At 34.0% G+C, this 14,705-nt stretch overlaps 2 protein-coding genes across 2 annotated transcripts in view; one reads left to right on the top strand and one right to left on the bottom strand.

The window, feature by feature from the left end:
- LOC138318254 (rootletin-like) overlaps positions 1-8,791 on the top strand; it is a 91,136-nt gene extending 82,345 nt beyond the window's left edge. Inside the window, exons 27-33 of the mRNA XM_069260499.1 lie at positions 1,505-1,645; positions 1,981-2,250; positions 2,845-3,045; positions 3,404-3,418; positions 3,570-3,739; positions 6,228-6,369; positions 6,746-8,791. Coding sequence (XP_069116600.1) covers positions 1,505-1,645; positions 1,981-2,250; positions 2,845-3,045; positions 3,404-3,418; positions 3,570-3,739; positions 6,228-6,369; positions 6,746-7,090 — 1,284 coding nt within the window. The 3' untranslated portion in view covers positions 7,091-8,791. The remainder of the gene's footprint in view (positions 1-1,504; positions 1,646-1,980; positions 2,251-2,844; positions 3,046-3,403; positions 3,419-3,569; positions 3,740-6,227; positions 6,370-6,745) is intronic.
- A 3,657-nt stretch (positions 8,792-12,448) lies between these two features.
- Positions 12,449-14,163, bottom strand: LOC138318176 (carbohydrate sulfotransferase 8-like). The gene is made up of 2 exons (XM_069260382.1): positions 13,963-14,163; positions 12,449-13,603 (listed from the first exon to the last, which is right to left on the bottom strand). Exons 1-2 carry the CDS (start codon positions 14,161-14,163, stop codon positions 12,449-12,451), a joined length of 1,356 nt encoding a protein of 451 aa, XP_069116483.1.
- Positions 14,164-14,705: the final 542 nt, after the last annotated feature.

Raw genomic sequence — 14,705 nt, 5'->3', positions numbered from 1 at the left:
TAGAAATTGAAAAACAATTGGCTTTTCAGTATATGGCGCTACACTTTCCTCATAAAACGCAAATTACTATAACCATTATTATTAATTAATACAAGAAGTACTGCTGGTTGGTTCCTAGCTAAGGACTATTGTTTGGACAAATGTATACAGAAGTTAGATTAAGATGAAATATTAAATGATGCATCCTAAAAAATCTGAGATCAATGTTCATTGTTGCATCCATGTTCATGAGAATTAGTCATGTGGTTGGGGCGGGGGCAGATTCCAAATGCAAATAGTAAGGTGTACATGTTACATGTTGCACATACCTATATCATCATATGAACCAGTCTAAATGAAAAACAAAGACCGGTCCATGGTTATAAGAAAGGGGTGTGAGGTAGTCATTGACACTTAGCCTTCACTTTTTACACTTAATAGCACAATAAAACACATAGTTGCTCTCTAGGGGAGATAACTTGTGGTAGTCTTAATCAAGTCAGCGATGAATAATTAACAAGATAGATTTCATTAAAGGTTATAGAGCAGGAATGACATTGATGAGGGCCCGACCATATGTTTCTCTGGCAGGAAAGCTATTCAGTTGTGTTTCTTGGTGCTACTGTGTTGGTTTAAGATTCAAAAATTTGTGATAGATAATGAGGATCATGGTGTTTCAGTGTGTTGTGTGATCTAATTTTCTTGGGATAAGTTATTTTTAATGTTCAAAAAGTTTTTTCCACAAATCAACTTTTGCATTTTTACAGAGAATTATTGCACTAGTTATCTATCATTTTGTGGATATAGGATTATAAGTTTTTGTTTTTTCCGACCAAGTGGGAAATAAATATGAATAAAATGCGACAGGATAGTCAAAGTTCCGACAACCAATCTGTAGCTTCGCAAAAATCAGATAAAAATTCGGTGAACGGAACAAACCACCAAAATAATGGAACTGTGTTGACACGACAGGTGGAACATGTAAATACAAAACAATGTAATGAATCATCTACAGTATTATCTAGGAAATCATCGTCATCATCATATATAGACATGTACAAGACACACATGGAAAGTCAGAATAAAAAAGTAGACAATGAAGAAAAGGCACAGAGAGATTTAAACATTAGGGAAAAACAACAGCAAGATTTAAACATAAGGAAGAAACATAGGAAAGATTCAAATATTATGGAGGAACAGAGTGTTTCAGATTCAGACTCAAATATATCTCAAAAATCAGAGAAAAAACAGAGATCAAAACAACCAATGTTAGATGTGATGTTTAAACACCTTGGACAGGATAAATTTCAGATGGTGTTAGTTGATAGTGGGGAGAAATCATTCTCTGAAAGTAAAGTTATAAAGGTATGAGGTTTTTTTATGTACGTGTCAGAGATACAAGATATGAGAAAGAATATTGGTAGTTCTTAAACCAATATTATACTTATGTCCATATTTACACAAACATTATATTTATATATCAATTATTTTCATGTAAGAATTATATTTATGTAATATGTTTTAGGTACTACAAGACCGTGTGGATGGCCTAGTCAAGCAGGTCCAGGACCTCGATTCTAAGTCCCAGTCCCTACAGCTGACCATTGACCGCCTCAGTCTGGCCCTGGCCAAGGTCGAGGAGGAGGAAAGCTCCCAGAAGGATAAGGTAACACGTTGTCCCTGATTTTGTAGAAGTTGGTTCACATCCTATACCTTCAGATGTTTACTTTAGGATTAGACCCATTTGTCACATATGTTTCATAATGTGACAAAATTTAGGTATCAATTAAGGTCTATAAGGGAGTATGTGTTATTGAAACAACATTACAAACTTTAATCCTTTTTATGGTATCCCTTAAACACAAACTTGAAGATATAAGACAAACATTCATCATACTTAGTCAAGCATCTTATGATCTTATCTGGTAACAAAATATTACAAAAAATAGAAATAATTTTGCCTTAAATACTATTAAGTATGTTACGTATTCCTGTGTATAGGTCCAGGCCTTGAACATGACCTTGTCCGACACCAACGCCACCATCAGTGAACTCCAGGAACGCATCTCTCAGCTGCAGCGTGCCCTGACCAGCAGCGAGCACGACCGTCGTGTTCTCCAGGAGAGACTTGACACAACCAGGTCAGGACTGAACGAGGCCAAGAAACAGAACCACAGCCTGATGGAACGCTGCCAGACCATGCAAAATGATATCTCTGACACCGAGGTCAGGAGGTCAGAGGTTGAAGGTCAACTAAGGCAGTCTCACACTGTAAGTTTGAGAAGTTTAGGTGCCGTAGTCTTCTTTTGATGCACATCTTGAAAGTAATTTTAAAAAGAATAGTGCCTGATATTTGCAATGGCATTGTGTTGCCAACAATCAAATCTCAAAATCTTTTCATAAAGTTTTATACCAATGCCATGAATAATGAATCGTCCAGTCTTGCCTCATCCCATTCATTGCACCTCATCTTAATTTCATTTGGAGGGATAGACATTAATATCTTACAAACATTTCTAGTTCAGAAGGAAATATTGACCTTTGAAATCAAAGTATCCTATTCATAGTGTTAAGAATGTAGGGCAATGTGTCATTTGTTAAATTTACCGTATTCGACCCAATAAGCGCCCATGTCCCTATAAGTGCCCCTCCCCCTTTTTGAAGCCTCAATTTCAATTGCCCATGCATAAATAAGGACAAAAATTACATAAAACGGTATATATTTGCAATAATTTCGACTTATGAGCACCTTTTCATTTTTATCAATTTTTTAAGCGCCCTGGGCACTTATTGGGTCGAATACGGTAACACAATATGAACCAAGTACGCTATACATGAAGTAAATATCTGCTGTATTTATTGTAGATGCTGGTTCAGAGACAGGAGGCTGAACAAGAACTTAACCAGACCATACAGAAGATTCAGCTTGAGAAACAGAGTCTACACGAACGCGTTCAGGCTCTGTCCCGTCAACTGGCTGCCATGGAGAATGAGAAGCGTGAGATTGAACGCTCCCAGATCAGACTGGAGAAAGACAAAACTGCTCTGAAGAAAACACTGGATAAGGTAAGTCACAGGGTCACAGGTCATGGCAAGGTGGGATTTGTAGTAGGTCATCCAAGGTCAAACTTAAAGCATAGGAATTGAATGCTGTATATGGCAAGGTTACATCATTCAAAGTATGCTTTCTTTCTTTGAATGAATTATTTGGTGTCAAGATCATTTTGGAACTTAAATATAGTTGTCATACGTAAAAAGGTACATATAGATCAAAAGTCTGAAATATCAGAATTTAAAATAGACTGTAACATTCTCATATTGCTCCTTAAATTCAGATAGATGATGGGACATACATCTTATTCTTGCTCTAGAAATATTGGTATTTATTTCGTTTTTAAGAACTTTTAAACTTGTTTGCTCACAGGAGATTGCATTAAATGTAAGTATACAAATTTAGCCAGGAATACTGATTTGTAGATATAGGCTCAACACATCACTAGCTTGGCATAAAATGGCTAAAACAAAGAGAGATTGAGCTTTTGATTTGAAACATATTTATGCTGGTATATAATGTGTGTTTATTGTGCCAGGTCGAGCGTGAAAAGCTGAGGTCCGATGAGATTGCCAGTAAGACTGCCTATGAACGCTCCAGCCTGGACCGAACACTTGAGAAGCTGGATGAGGACAACATTGACATGCAGAAACAATGTCAACAACTTCAGGCCCAGCTTGCTGAGGCTGAACAGCAGCATGCCCAGAGGTAAGGGGCACAACTCTTCAAAGGGAGGCAACTCCTAGTTCCTGCTCTTATTCTGGAATATATTGGCTTAGAGTTTTAGTTACTGCACATAAAGCCAGCTTTTCATTATTGTTTTGTTGTGTATATTTAAATTTTTTAGAATTTTTAAATATTTAAATTAATTTAATTGTTTGTATATGGGTTTAAAGATAAACACAGAAACACTGGTACTTGTTGATAATGAAAGTTCTATTAAATTTTAATTATCTAATTATAATGTTAATTTACTTTAAATATTATTTCGTTAATTTAATTTTTAACGTATTTTGTTATATAACGTAATTTTATTTTTGATACTTTTTATTAGATTAAAATGTTAAACTGTGAGCTATTTGAAATCAATATAACAATTGTAATAATTTCGACCAGTTTAATTTTTTCTATATATATATATATATATATATATAAAGTCTCTGTTAAGTTTGAATTTTTTTTCTCTTTAATTTGAAGTCTTTCATTCCTTTAAGTGGTGTGATTGTGTAGACAGTGTGGTGAATACCCACTTTTTTTACTAATCAGACTTAACGCTGTACACCAGTACCATATACAAAGGTGTGTATAAGGAGCTGATACCCCTACTGTACACAATAAACCAGGCCAGAATAATTGATATAGGTCATTCTATTGTGAATAGAGGGTGGTCAGACTGTAACTCATAATATTGATCTCGTCTAGCTACCTCAACCCTTTCAAACATTATTCATTTTAAGATTTTTTTTAACGTAATTTTTTTCATCATTGTGATGTTTTTATCGGTTTTTTTATGATTTTAAGTTTTTACTGTGTGGTTTGTTTCTAGTTATATCCGTAGTATTTCTATTATTATTTCTATTACCCGGTAGATTTTCCTGCCTATATAAGCCCTTTCAACTTTCAGTACATTCAGATTAATGAAATGTGATATAGTTTCTGCCATTTTTTATTTTTCAATATACACAAGTGTATACAATTTTTAGTGTTAAGTGATTTTATTTTTTTCAATCATATTTAAAAGATATTTTAACGGATTAAGAAAATGAATATTGTTTGAAACCAACATTTATGTAATCTTTTTCCTTGAATATTAGTTCCCATGTATAATATATACATTGTATATTTACTTTACCTGAGGTAACGTCTGGCTTTAATATATTCATCGTTATATGCTCTGTGTATTCTAAAATACTAAAAATACTCCAGATTAAATTTGAATTGAAAAACAAATCAGATATATAAAGTTATTAAATTGATGACTTGGTATCTGAATGCTCTCCCAGACTTATTTGCCAATGCATGATTGGCTTATAAATAACATTACCACTAATATATACAGTATATTGACCTACACAATACCTTATATTTGTGTATAGTCACATGCTTGCAAATATTTTTAGTCTACAAACTTATATATATGTATATATTTATCAAGGTAATAATCATTTTCAACTTTTATTCAGGGAATTAACATATAAATATCTTTTATAATTTCATAGTTTTTTCTTATAATATAATAATACTTAATAATTATTCAATAATTACAACTGAAATGTCATGAGACAAGATTTAAAAAACTGATCAGATATACATGTAATAACTTAATGTTTGTTAATACTAATTCTGATGAATAATACATATATTACAAGCATCCTTGTTTGTATGCATATATACCTGGGGGGTATTAACTATTACTGGATAATTTCATACATATTTAAAAAAAAAAAAAAAAAAAAAATGAAAAAATGAAAAGAAAAAAAAAATATGGCCATTACTTTGGTTGTGGGAATGACTTTCCTGCTTTATATTTATACAGTTACATGAAAAAATGGTACTGTTTTGCAAATTTGCTTGCATGAAATTAATCACATAATGTCTTGATTTGTAGCCATTAATTGTTTATATGGCCAGTGTGTCGGTGTTTAAAACATTACAACCAAGGAGTCTAATTACACACCAATAATAGTAAGGAAATCTAACCACAGACCAAAGCTGGTATTCTGGGGTCAGGGAGATATCATTTTATTGTCAAATATATTTCATAATATATAAATATATATTTCTGAGTTCTCATTTTATACCCATTTTAAAGTTTGGTTTACTCACAACTTATTTGATCTATGTATATGGTGATAACCTAGCATTTCCTCATGTTTTAAGAGATTTACTCCATACTTTACTTCTGATTTAAAATTAAATTTTTCATTCTAGTTAATCAACAATTACCTGTGTGTCTGTATTCTGTAGAGAGGGAAGGATGATATATTCAATCATACAATGTGAAGAGTAGAAAGGGGAGATAATTGATGAGATGAATTATAAACAATTGTATTTACAAGTTGATTTTAAGACTATAATGGCTCAAAATGGGCCTGCTTTCAGTGAGTGTTGTTTGAAGTCACACTGATGTACTATATGTAGGTTATTTGATGCTTAAGTCGGTGTGATACTAATCAACTAAATTTCCTCGTACCAGACTGATCGACTTGACAACTCGTCACCGCGCCGAGACTGAGATGGAGACAGAAAGGTTGAGGTCCGCCCAGCAGCAGGCAGAGAGGATGTTGGAGGCCAGAGAGCGTGCCCACAGACAGAAGGTCAAAGGTCTTGAGGAGACGGTAAGTCACTGATCCAATAAATAATGGGGACAAAGGTCAATGGGGTCATGGAAAATCCCAGTATACTTCATATATGAAATATTTCATATTTTTGGTGTAAATATCAAAAGTTTAGAAAATGAGAATATACTTTGAATATAATTTTGTTATTTGGAGACTTTTGAAATTGGTCAATATTGATTTGCTGTAATTTTCAATAAATTCTTCTGAAGATTAATATTCATTCATAAAATATTATATTAAAAAAAAGACTGTTTAAAGATAAAAGTGTAGGAAAACTCAGACTTCTTCCTAGTTGTGCATACAGTCAAAATCCAGGATTACTCCCAACTATATAGAATTGTGTCAATCATGTTGATACCATTTCTAATTACAGGTTTCCACCCTGAAAGACCAACTGGCTACAGAGATGCGTAAACGCCAGCAGTACATTTCACGCAGCAGTCGCACCGGTGATGAAATTCGCGATATCAGAAACATCCTTGACAACTCTTTGTCTGCAGTCACCCGCGACCCATCTCTTGACCCCCTGCTTCTTGAGACGGAGACACGTAAGCTTGACGACTCCATGGACTTCAGGTCCACATCACCTTATCCCTCCCGTCAGCCGGCGCGTCGTCGTAGTCCAGGACGCGGACGATTCGGGGGCCAGACATCTACCCCTCTCAGACGAAGCCTCAGCCCGGCATCTCTTCGCAAGAAAGTCCAGCAGAAACACTAATAACTTACTACTGCCGTGATCTGCCTATCGTCGAGTGGGAAGAAAGAATCTGATGAGGATAGTTATTCATTAACACGAGAGAACTATGCAACATCATATATATGAGAACATTTAGGTATATAAATTGTTTGGATTTTTTGTGAGTTAGAGTAAAAGAAAACAAATGTTGATTTGCGTGCAAAAATATTTATATATTTTCAATTTCATTCCAAACGCTTCAGAACATTCCCATGGAAATTTCCAGCATTAGAGATGAGTGACTGAGAACATGGAAAAAAAGAACACCAGTTTTATACTATCAAGTTTTACTGTTATATAATCATGTAGTATTTAATGACTTAGTTAGCGATGAAAGGAAACATGTTGTTAGAGATATATATATTACATAATATTTATTTTATCAATAATTCACACTATTTTTAATATCATAAGTGTCCATTTTAAAATGGCAATGTGGCAATTTGTGTTTTTTTTATCTTGTGTGGGGTTATAAGGTTGACATAGTGACCGAAGATTTCGGAAATTGGCCGATGATCTTTGACTGACTGAAGATTTCGGAAATTGGTCGAATGGTCTTTGTCTGAACAAAGGTTTTGCGAATTGGCCGAATGATCTTTGTGTTTGCTGGTGTACAAACCATGAAATCAAACTTATATATTTACTAGATTAGTACTGTATCTACTGTGAAGTATCAGTATTATTTGTACCGTGTCACCAGAAGGAAACACTGCTGTGATATATCTATACGAGTGTGAATGTTGTTGTTGTTGTTATGTATATTAACCATTATCATTAACAGGAAATCGTGAGGAAATTTTATGTATCCTTTTTTTTTTTCAAAGTTTCTCTACATTTTCAACGGAATCGTTCTAATCTATGGTCTAGGTCCCCAGCTTAAAGTGTCCATTACGGAAACCAAGGAACATTGGTATAGGATCTGATGTATTACTTATCAAAGCATTATTTTTATTGATTGGCTACGTATTACTATTTGTAACACAAAGGCTGATTGGTCAATTTATGTTACTGATTTTTTTTCTATGTTGATCTTTTAACCTGTTTGTTGACTTAAAATTAGCCATATTTTCATTAGTATGCATTGATATATGCTTTAATTGATTAGATTTGTTATCAATGAACTTTAATTATATTAATTTATTGTGATAGTAATTAATTGCCCTTCTTCCTATCTTTCAACATGCTCACTGTCTTCAAAACAAACCAACGGGGTAGAAACATTTTTTCTGTGATAAACATTATTTTTTCTTGATAATTTCACCCCATCATGCCACTTTGGGTATGGAGTTGCAAGGAACAGTCCATTGTTGTTGGTGGGGGAGGAAGGGCATGGCCTTTGGGCTGTTGTTAGCGTGAGTAGATATTTCTGTATTTACACATTGGGAAGATGTTTTACTACCATAAGCAGCTGTGATGAGTTATTCCCTCCACTCGGGATTCTTAGACAAGTCAGTAGATATATCAGCGTCCGTCCAGACAAATTTGTATCAGTTTTTTTATCACCAAGCTTGTTTGTTTTTGCCGTTTTGCTACAATAGTTATAATTTCTACATTATGGAGGAAATCCGTCTTTTCTTTCTAGAATTTTTTATGTGGAGTTCGTCACTGATCACACTGTGAACTACACCGTCTGTACTTTATCACAAACAAATGACATGAATAAACGTGTGCATGCCATTTAAACTCTGGTGTCTGTGTTTTCTTATCAGCTTTACATATATATACTGTAAATACACACACGTATACGTATACTGAAATCAACTTTCTTTTGTGGCTGTACATTTCTTAAGTTTCGTTTCAAACCAAGTATAAAAGCAATGATTAATTTGCTAGGGTTAAAAAATTGAAATATTTTCAAAATTTGTAATTTAGGTGTAGTTTTCGAGAATTCATTTTGATTGATCTCCTGAAATTTGCAAAAGTGGATCATATGCCAAGGAAAGTTGATTTACGGTAAACAATTGAATTTGGGCTGTTCTTAAAGCCATTTGAAGAAAACAAAATATGCAGGGCCTGTATGACTGTTTCTTTCATAACTGAGGACAGAGACTTAAATAGCATTATTACTATTGGTTATTTAAGTCAGAGCTGAGAAGGTTATCAAGGTAAAATTAAAGCTTTAAGTGACCTTCTCCAATCCACTTTGACTGTTATACGAGCATCATACTTTATTAAACTCATAAGTCTATGGTGTTTTATACCTTACATGACCAAATGTCCAACAATATTGTGAACCACCTGATCCTCAGCTCACAATATGACTGGAGTAGCCGGACTAATAATAGAATTGATTAAAATATCAAAACTCTTCTTAACTTAAATGTAGATGAATACTGTATAATGAAATCAAATCCACTTTATAGATATAAGTATCTGCTACATGACCACTTTTTTCATACTACCAGCTATTATTGTTTGATATGATGGTCACATGGTGCTGACGTTGAAAAAGTAGTGGATGTATGAAACTGAAATGGATCAACATGGCTGATTAATTACATCTATGTATAAGCTGTCAGCATTGGGTATTTTCCTGAATAAAACAATGATACTAGAACCATTTGCTTTAAAAGTTGGACAGTGTTAACACTACTGCCGGTAAGTTGGAAACATTACATTGCGTCAGTAACAAAAGTTACTTACTTTACACTATTACCATCATGGAAAAGTTTAAATATAAAAGTATTTAAAATAATAAATTGCATCCCAAAAAAAATCCATGACACTATGAACAAAAAAATCCATGACACTATGAACAAAAGATTCGGAAAAAAGAATTCCTTGAAAAACCACTATAATGTTGCATTTAAACATACTTCATTTTATCAAATGGAGTATAAAATTAATTAAAAGTATTGATGTCATTATTTTTTAAAGGGACAATTCAGTCTAAGAGAACATTACAATTTGTACATATATCAGAAAAAAACAGTTCTAATGGAAATTAGATCAGTCGGTTTTACTGTGATATGCCAGAGCCAGAAAAGCCCATGGTGGTGAAATGCGTGTGAAATGTTCAAACTCGCTCGCTGTCCACCATTACACATTGTGGTCGAACATCTTGTATGCCGAACCCTGTCCCTTGCTCGTAGAGTAATGCTACTTTTGTCTAGAACTGCTCAAATCGCTCTGACAGAAGTGTGTTTACCTTACTAAGTGAATTGTCCTGCCTAAAAAACATTTTAGCACCTCCACAGTGGTTATGTAGTTCATTTGTCTAACGTGCGTGACTTTGGCTCGGGTATGAGTACAGCGTATATATTGTACCTGCTTAATCGTATTGATCAACGATTTGTAATTACAACGGTATCAATTAAAAAACTAAACAATGACGTGGAATTTGTCAATATCTTATGTTGTATGTTTCATAAGATGTGTAGAACAATACATTTATGCCATATTTTGCTTCTTGATTTTGTAAAATAATTTGCCTGAGTGAATTGTCCCTTTAATTTTATCGGGGTATGAAAAAAAATTGTTTGCAAACAATTTTTTTTCATACCCCGATAAAATTAAAAACTAGTGACATCAATGCTTAAATGAAAAAAAATCCGAGAATGGCGCGAAACCCCGACGTTATCGTGACGTCACAATAGAGACATTGACGTTGCGTATTGATTCCGAAAAAAGAATCCATTGAAAAACCACTATATTGCGGATTCACACAGTTTGCAAACAATTTTTTTTTCATACCACGATAAAATTAAAAAATAGTAACACCAATGCATAAATAATTGTCTTTATATTAAACCAATAAGAAAAACAGGCCTTTTCTACTCATAGAAAAGCTACCCATCAAGCAACATGTCGGGGAATTAGTGATTATTAATGTATTTTCGGTGAAATTTCCAATAGCAAGTGATTATTTAATAGACTGGAATCAACTACGGCACCTGGAACTAAATCAACACAAATTACATTTGCATACAATGAACAAACATCTGTGAATTGTCATCTAAATATGAAATGTTTAGCATATTTTTCATTTACAAGATAAAATCAAGATGTTAAAAATACATTTTAAACAAGAACATTATCAGGGCAGTTTACATGACTCCGGACAGGATAAGCTGCTTGGACCAAAGGATAAAACAACCAAACATTCATCAAGTGAATTCATTGAAGTTTGCCATTATAGAATTGAAATTGACTGGCAAAAAAAATGACATTTCAAAGACATTGACTAAGGTATGTTTTGATCGAAGCTTTCATTTAATGTTTTTGATAAAATTATTTATGCATTTCAAACTAGCTATTGCGTATTTAATTCTTATACCAATCTCTTTAACTGCATAGAATTATACAGATGTTAAAGTTTTCTTCTGTTCTTCTTCAGAATGGAAATATTAATAACAAAATGAAAGTTTTCTTGGAGTAAAATTCTGGAAAACTTCTGCTACTATCTTAATTATTGTGCAGTTTGTACCAGGCAACATTGTTCTGAATTATAAGTCAACATCTAGACGCACCTGTTGAGGAATTTTGATTTACTTTTACTTTTTCTTTCAACCAAAGTACACTTTGAAATATAACACTCGTATTTTTTCGGCGAATTCACTGATAATTTCGATATTGATTTCTATTCATATATTCAACAAAAGATATACCAGAAACTAATACTATGTATATGTTTCTGACAAAATATTCAAAATCGCAATGACATGATCAGTTGTTATGAATATGGCATGTAGGAGTTAAGCTCATTTCAAAACAAAATAAACTGAATCCAGTTAATGGTAACGTGATCAATAATAAAATCAAATGAGCTGTGAAATGCGTGATCCAGGTACAGCTGTTAAATATTACACTTCTTTTGTCAACAAGCCGATTACCAAAAGTATAACCGAGTCAATGAATTCAGCTGTCAAATATTATAAGTACATACAAGCTGTTTCACGTGTCATCCCGAGTTAGTTTTAGAAAAAGCGTATGTGATAATGATGACTGCAGAAGTAACAAAAATATAAAAGAAAATAATATTCTGTTGAAAAGTATTGCAGGAATAGTATCTCCGCCATGATATATTAAAAAAAACTGGGGTTATAAATAATCCTTCAAAGAAATATCTACTGTGCCTTTTTCGCATCAATAATATTTCGCGATTTTCAGTTCGTGTAGACCAATTTTTGTTGCTTTTATTATATAAAGCGAGCTAAAATCATATGATTTGCGTTGATAAGCTTCCGTAAATTTCGCATGATAGTGAAAAATATCGCAAAGTAAATCGCAGAATCAATAATAATTGATACATGAATTGGAAATCTTAATTGGAAAACTTAAGAATTTAACGATAATTCTTCACAATGAAAATACACAATACAGCTAATTCATCGCTATTTCTCAATCATCAAAATTGAAATACTCATATTGATCCCTATCCACCTGAAGGGATTCATCAGTCCTATCGAAAATATAAGATGGCGACTCGTTGTACCCGAATAGTTGACAATCGGGACGGACCACCTTCCGGAGCTTGACTAGGTCCTCCATTGGCACTAGGCTGTATGCTTGAACAAGTGCCTCCATTTTCTGTTGTTTCAGGGCCTTTCGGTCAGTCGATGGGTCTGTTAGGATGTCTTTTAAAACATTCAGAAACTGGGATTCAGTGAGAGAATTTACGTCTTTTTTCGAAAATGGAAACCTTTGATTTTTAGATAGGAATCCCCGGATTTGAAAATCCTTCCAGGCGCGCTTCATTGCTGAATGAAACGACGTGCATTTCAGAATAAGTCTCTTCATCTTAAAGAGGCGTCCCACGTGGTTGGTGACCCTATTTAAAACAGTCTCCTGCTCAAAATCACTAAAAGATATATTTGCATGATATTTTCTGTTCCATGCCTTTATTAGAGTCATGGAATCGTCTTTAAATGTTTCCATCTTGCCTATGAAGTCGTACTCAACCTGACAAGGTTTGCAGTGCTTGTAGATAGGCGTAAAATGTTTATCGCTATGCTTTCCCGTATTTTCGGCATCAATAACATATTCAATGAACTCAGGAAATGTTACGTCGTGTCCACATTGAGTTAGCTCCCCGTGTAATTTAAACTTTCTATTTTTGATGTATGCACCGACAGATTTCCAATAGATAGTGTTCACAGTGAATAGTTTATCTACATACCCGGACAAAAGACGAGTGTAGGGGTCCCGGGCGAACATGAATCGGAATGAGCTAGAAATGGAAAAATCGGGACTTTCCTGAACAGTTCCAGTTTGTCTTAGGTTAAACAGAGTTTTGAGTTCTTCTGTCTGTCTCCCGGTTGCTGCCTTCGTTGGACCCAATATCAAACTGCGTAAGAGACCGGTGAGGAATGTAGAGCCCGTTTTCTGGACTCGACAGAAAACAATGTGATGACGTAGATCGATCAGGGAATTGCGATCAACGTTGGCGGACTTGGTGGTACTACCATATCCGTCTCTTGTCTTGGCACACGCTCGATGAACCGTGAGTTTCCTCTTGGCGTGAATGCCATTGAAATCGTAAAACTTCTGACCATTCTGAAAACGAAATAATAATGTAGAAATGTATCTTATAACGAATGAACCAAAAATCCAAAACTGTGTTTTGTGCGTTATAGATGTTCGCGAATAAACAAATAAACAATCAATTATATCTTTATAAGAACATGAATACTAGAACATGAATAAGAACATGAATAATGTCATCTGTGATGTTACATTGAACATATGTAATAAATAACCCAGGAGACGGTCTGATTATGTTTTTGGTATTATCCTACTTATGTTGAAGCACCAAGCAATTTACCTTTTTTTAATTTTTTAAAGTATCCCTTTAAGTTCCACATAAACCTTATCCTTGTCATATTCAAAGCCTGGTAGCCCAGACTACTACATACCTTTTTCCGTGGTGTAGTAGTAGGTATTGTTGTGACTCGGGTGGAGTCAGGACTAGAGGAGTATGTTTCTGTACTTGACAATTGTATTCCTGCTATATCTGACCAATCCGGCACCAGTCTCGTCACCGTGAGATGACGCCGGATAACATCTGTTGAGGGCAAGTGAAAGAGTGTTTGATGAAGCTTGATGTTTTTAAACATTCTTAAACAACTTAGATCACTAAATGCTAGTGTTTCAGTATGTTTTGTTTGTGAGGATCACATATCCGTTTTGGGAGAATGAAGTATATCTCTGTTGTGTCTCATTGTGATTGTGTGTTTTGGAAGACTCAAGTATATCTCTGGTTTGTCTCATTGTGACCGTGTGTTTTGGAAGACTGAAGTATATCTCTGTTGTGTCTCATTGTGATAATGTGTTTGGTGAGGCTGCAGTATGTTAAGGTTGTATCTCCTTGTGATAGTGTGTTTTGGGAGAATGAAGTATATCTCTGTTGTGTCTCATTGTGATAGTGTAACTCTTGTTATATCACAGTATTTTTCTAAATACTGACAAAGAACACATAGTACATCATTATTTTGAAACTGCCTTAAGGCACGTATTTAAAATTTATCATCACAAATAAATGTTATTAAAAAATATATATTAATCTGACAAGATGGGAAGAACTGTCCACAGATAAATACGGATTGTAGTGTTGATTTACACATTACCAAAACGAGAATATTGTGTTGACCAAAAGACA

The sequence above is a fragment of the Argopecten irradians genome, chromosome 1 (genome assembly GCF_041381155.1).
Source record: "Argopecten irradians isolate NY chromosome 1, Ai_NY, whole genome shotgun sequence".
Taxonomy (NCBI): domain Eukaryota; kingdom Metazoa; phylum Mollusca; class Bivalvia; order Pectinida; family Pectinidae; genus Argopecten; species Argopecten irradians.
Note: the sequence above shows the minus strand (reverse complement) of the source record. Positions and strands in the feature narration are given on the sequence as shown.

What these genes read in the sequence shown, in the direction of transcription:
- LOC138318176 (XM_069260382.1), bottom strand. Translation starts at nt 14,163, where the DNA reads ATGTTTAAAAACATCAAGCTTCATCAAACACTCTTTCACTTGCCCTCA. An exon ending in CTACTACACCACGGAAAAAG is followed by an intron (nt 13,604 to 13,962) that starts GTATGTAGTAGT and finishes TTTCGTTTTCAG; the next exon opens with AATGGTCAGAAGTTTTACGA.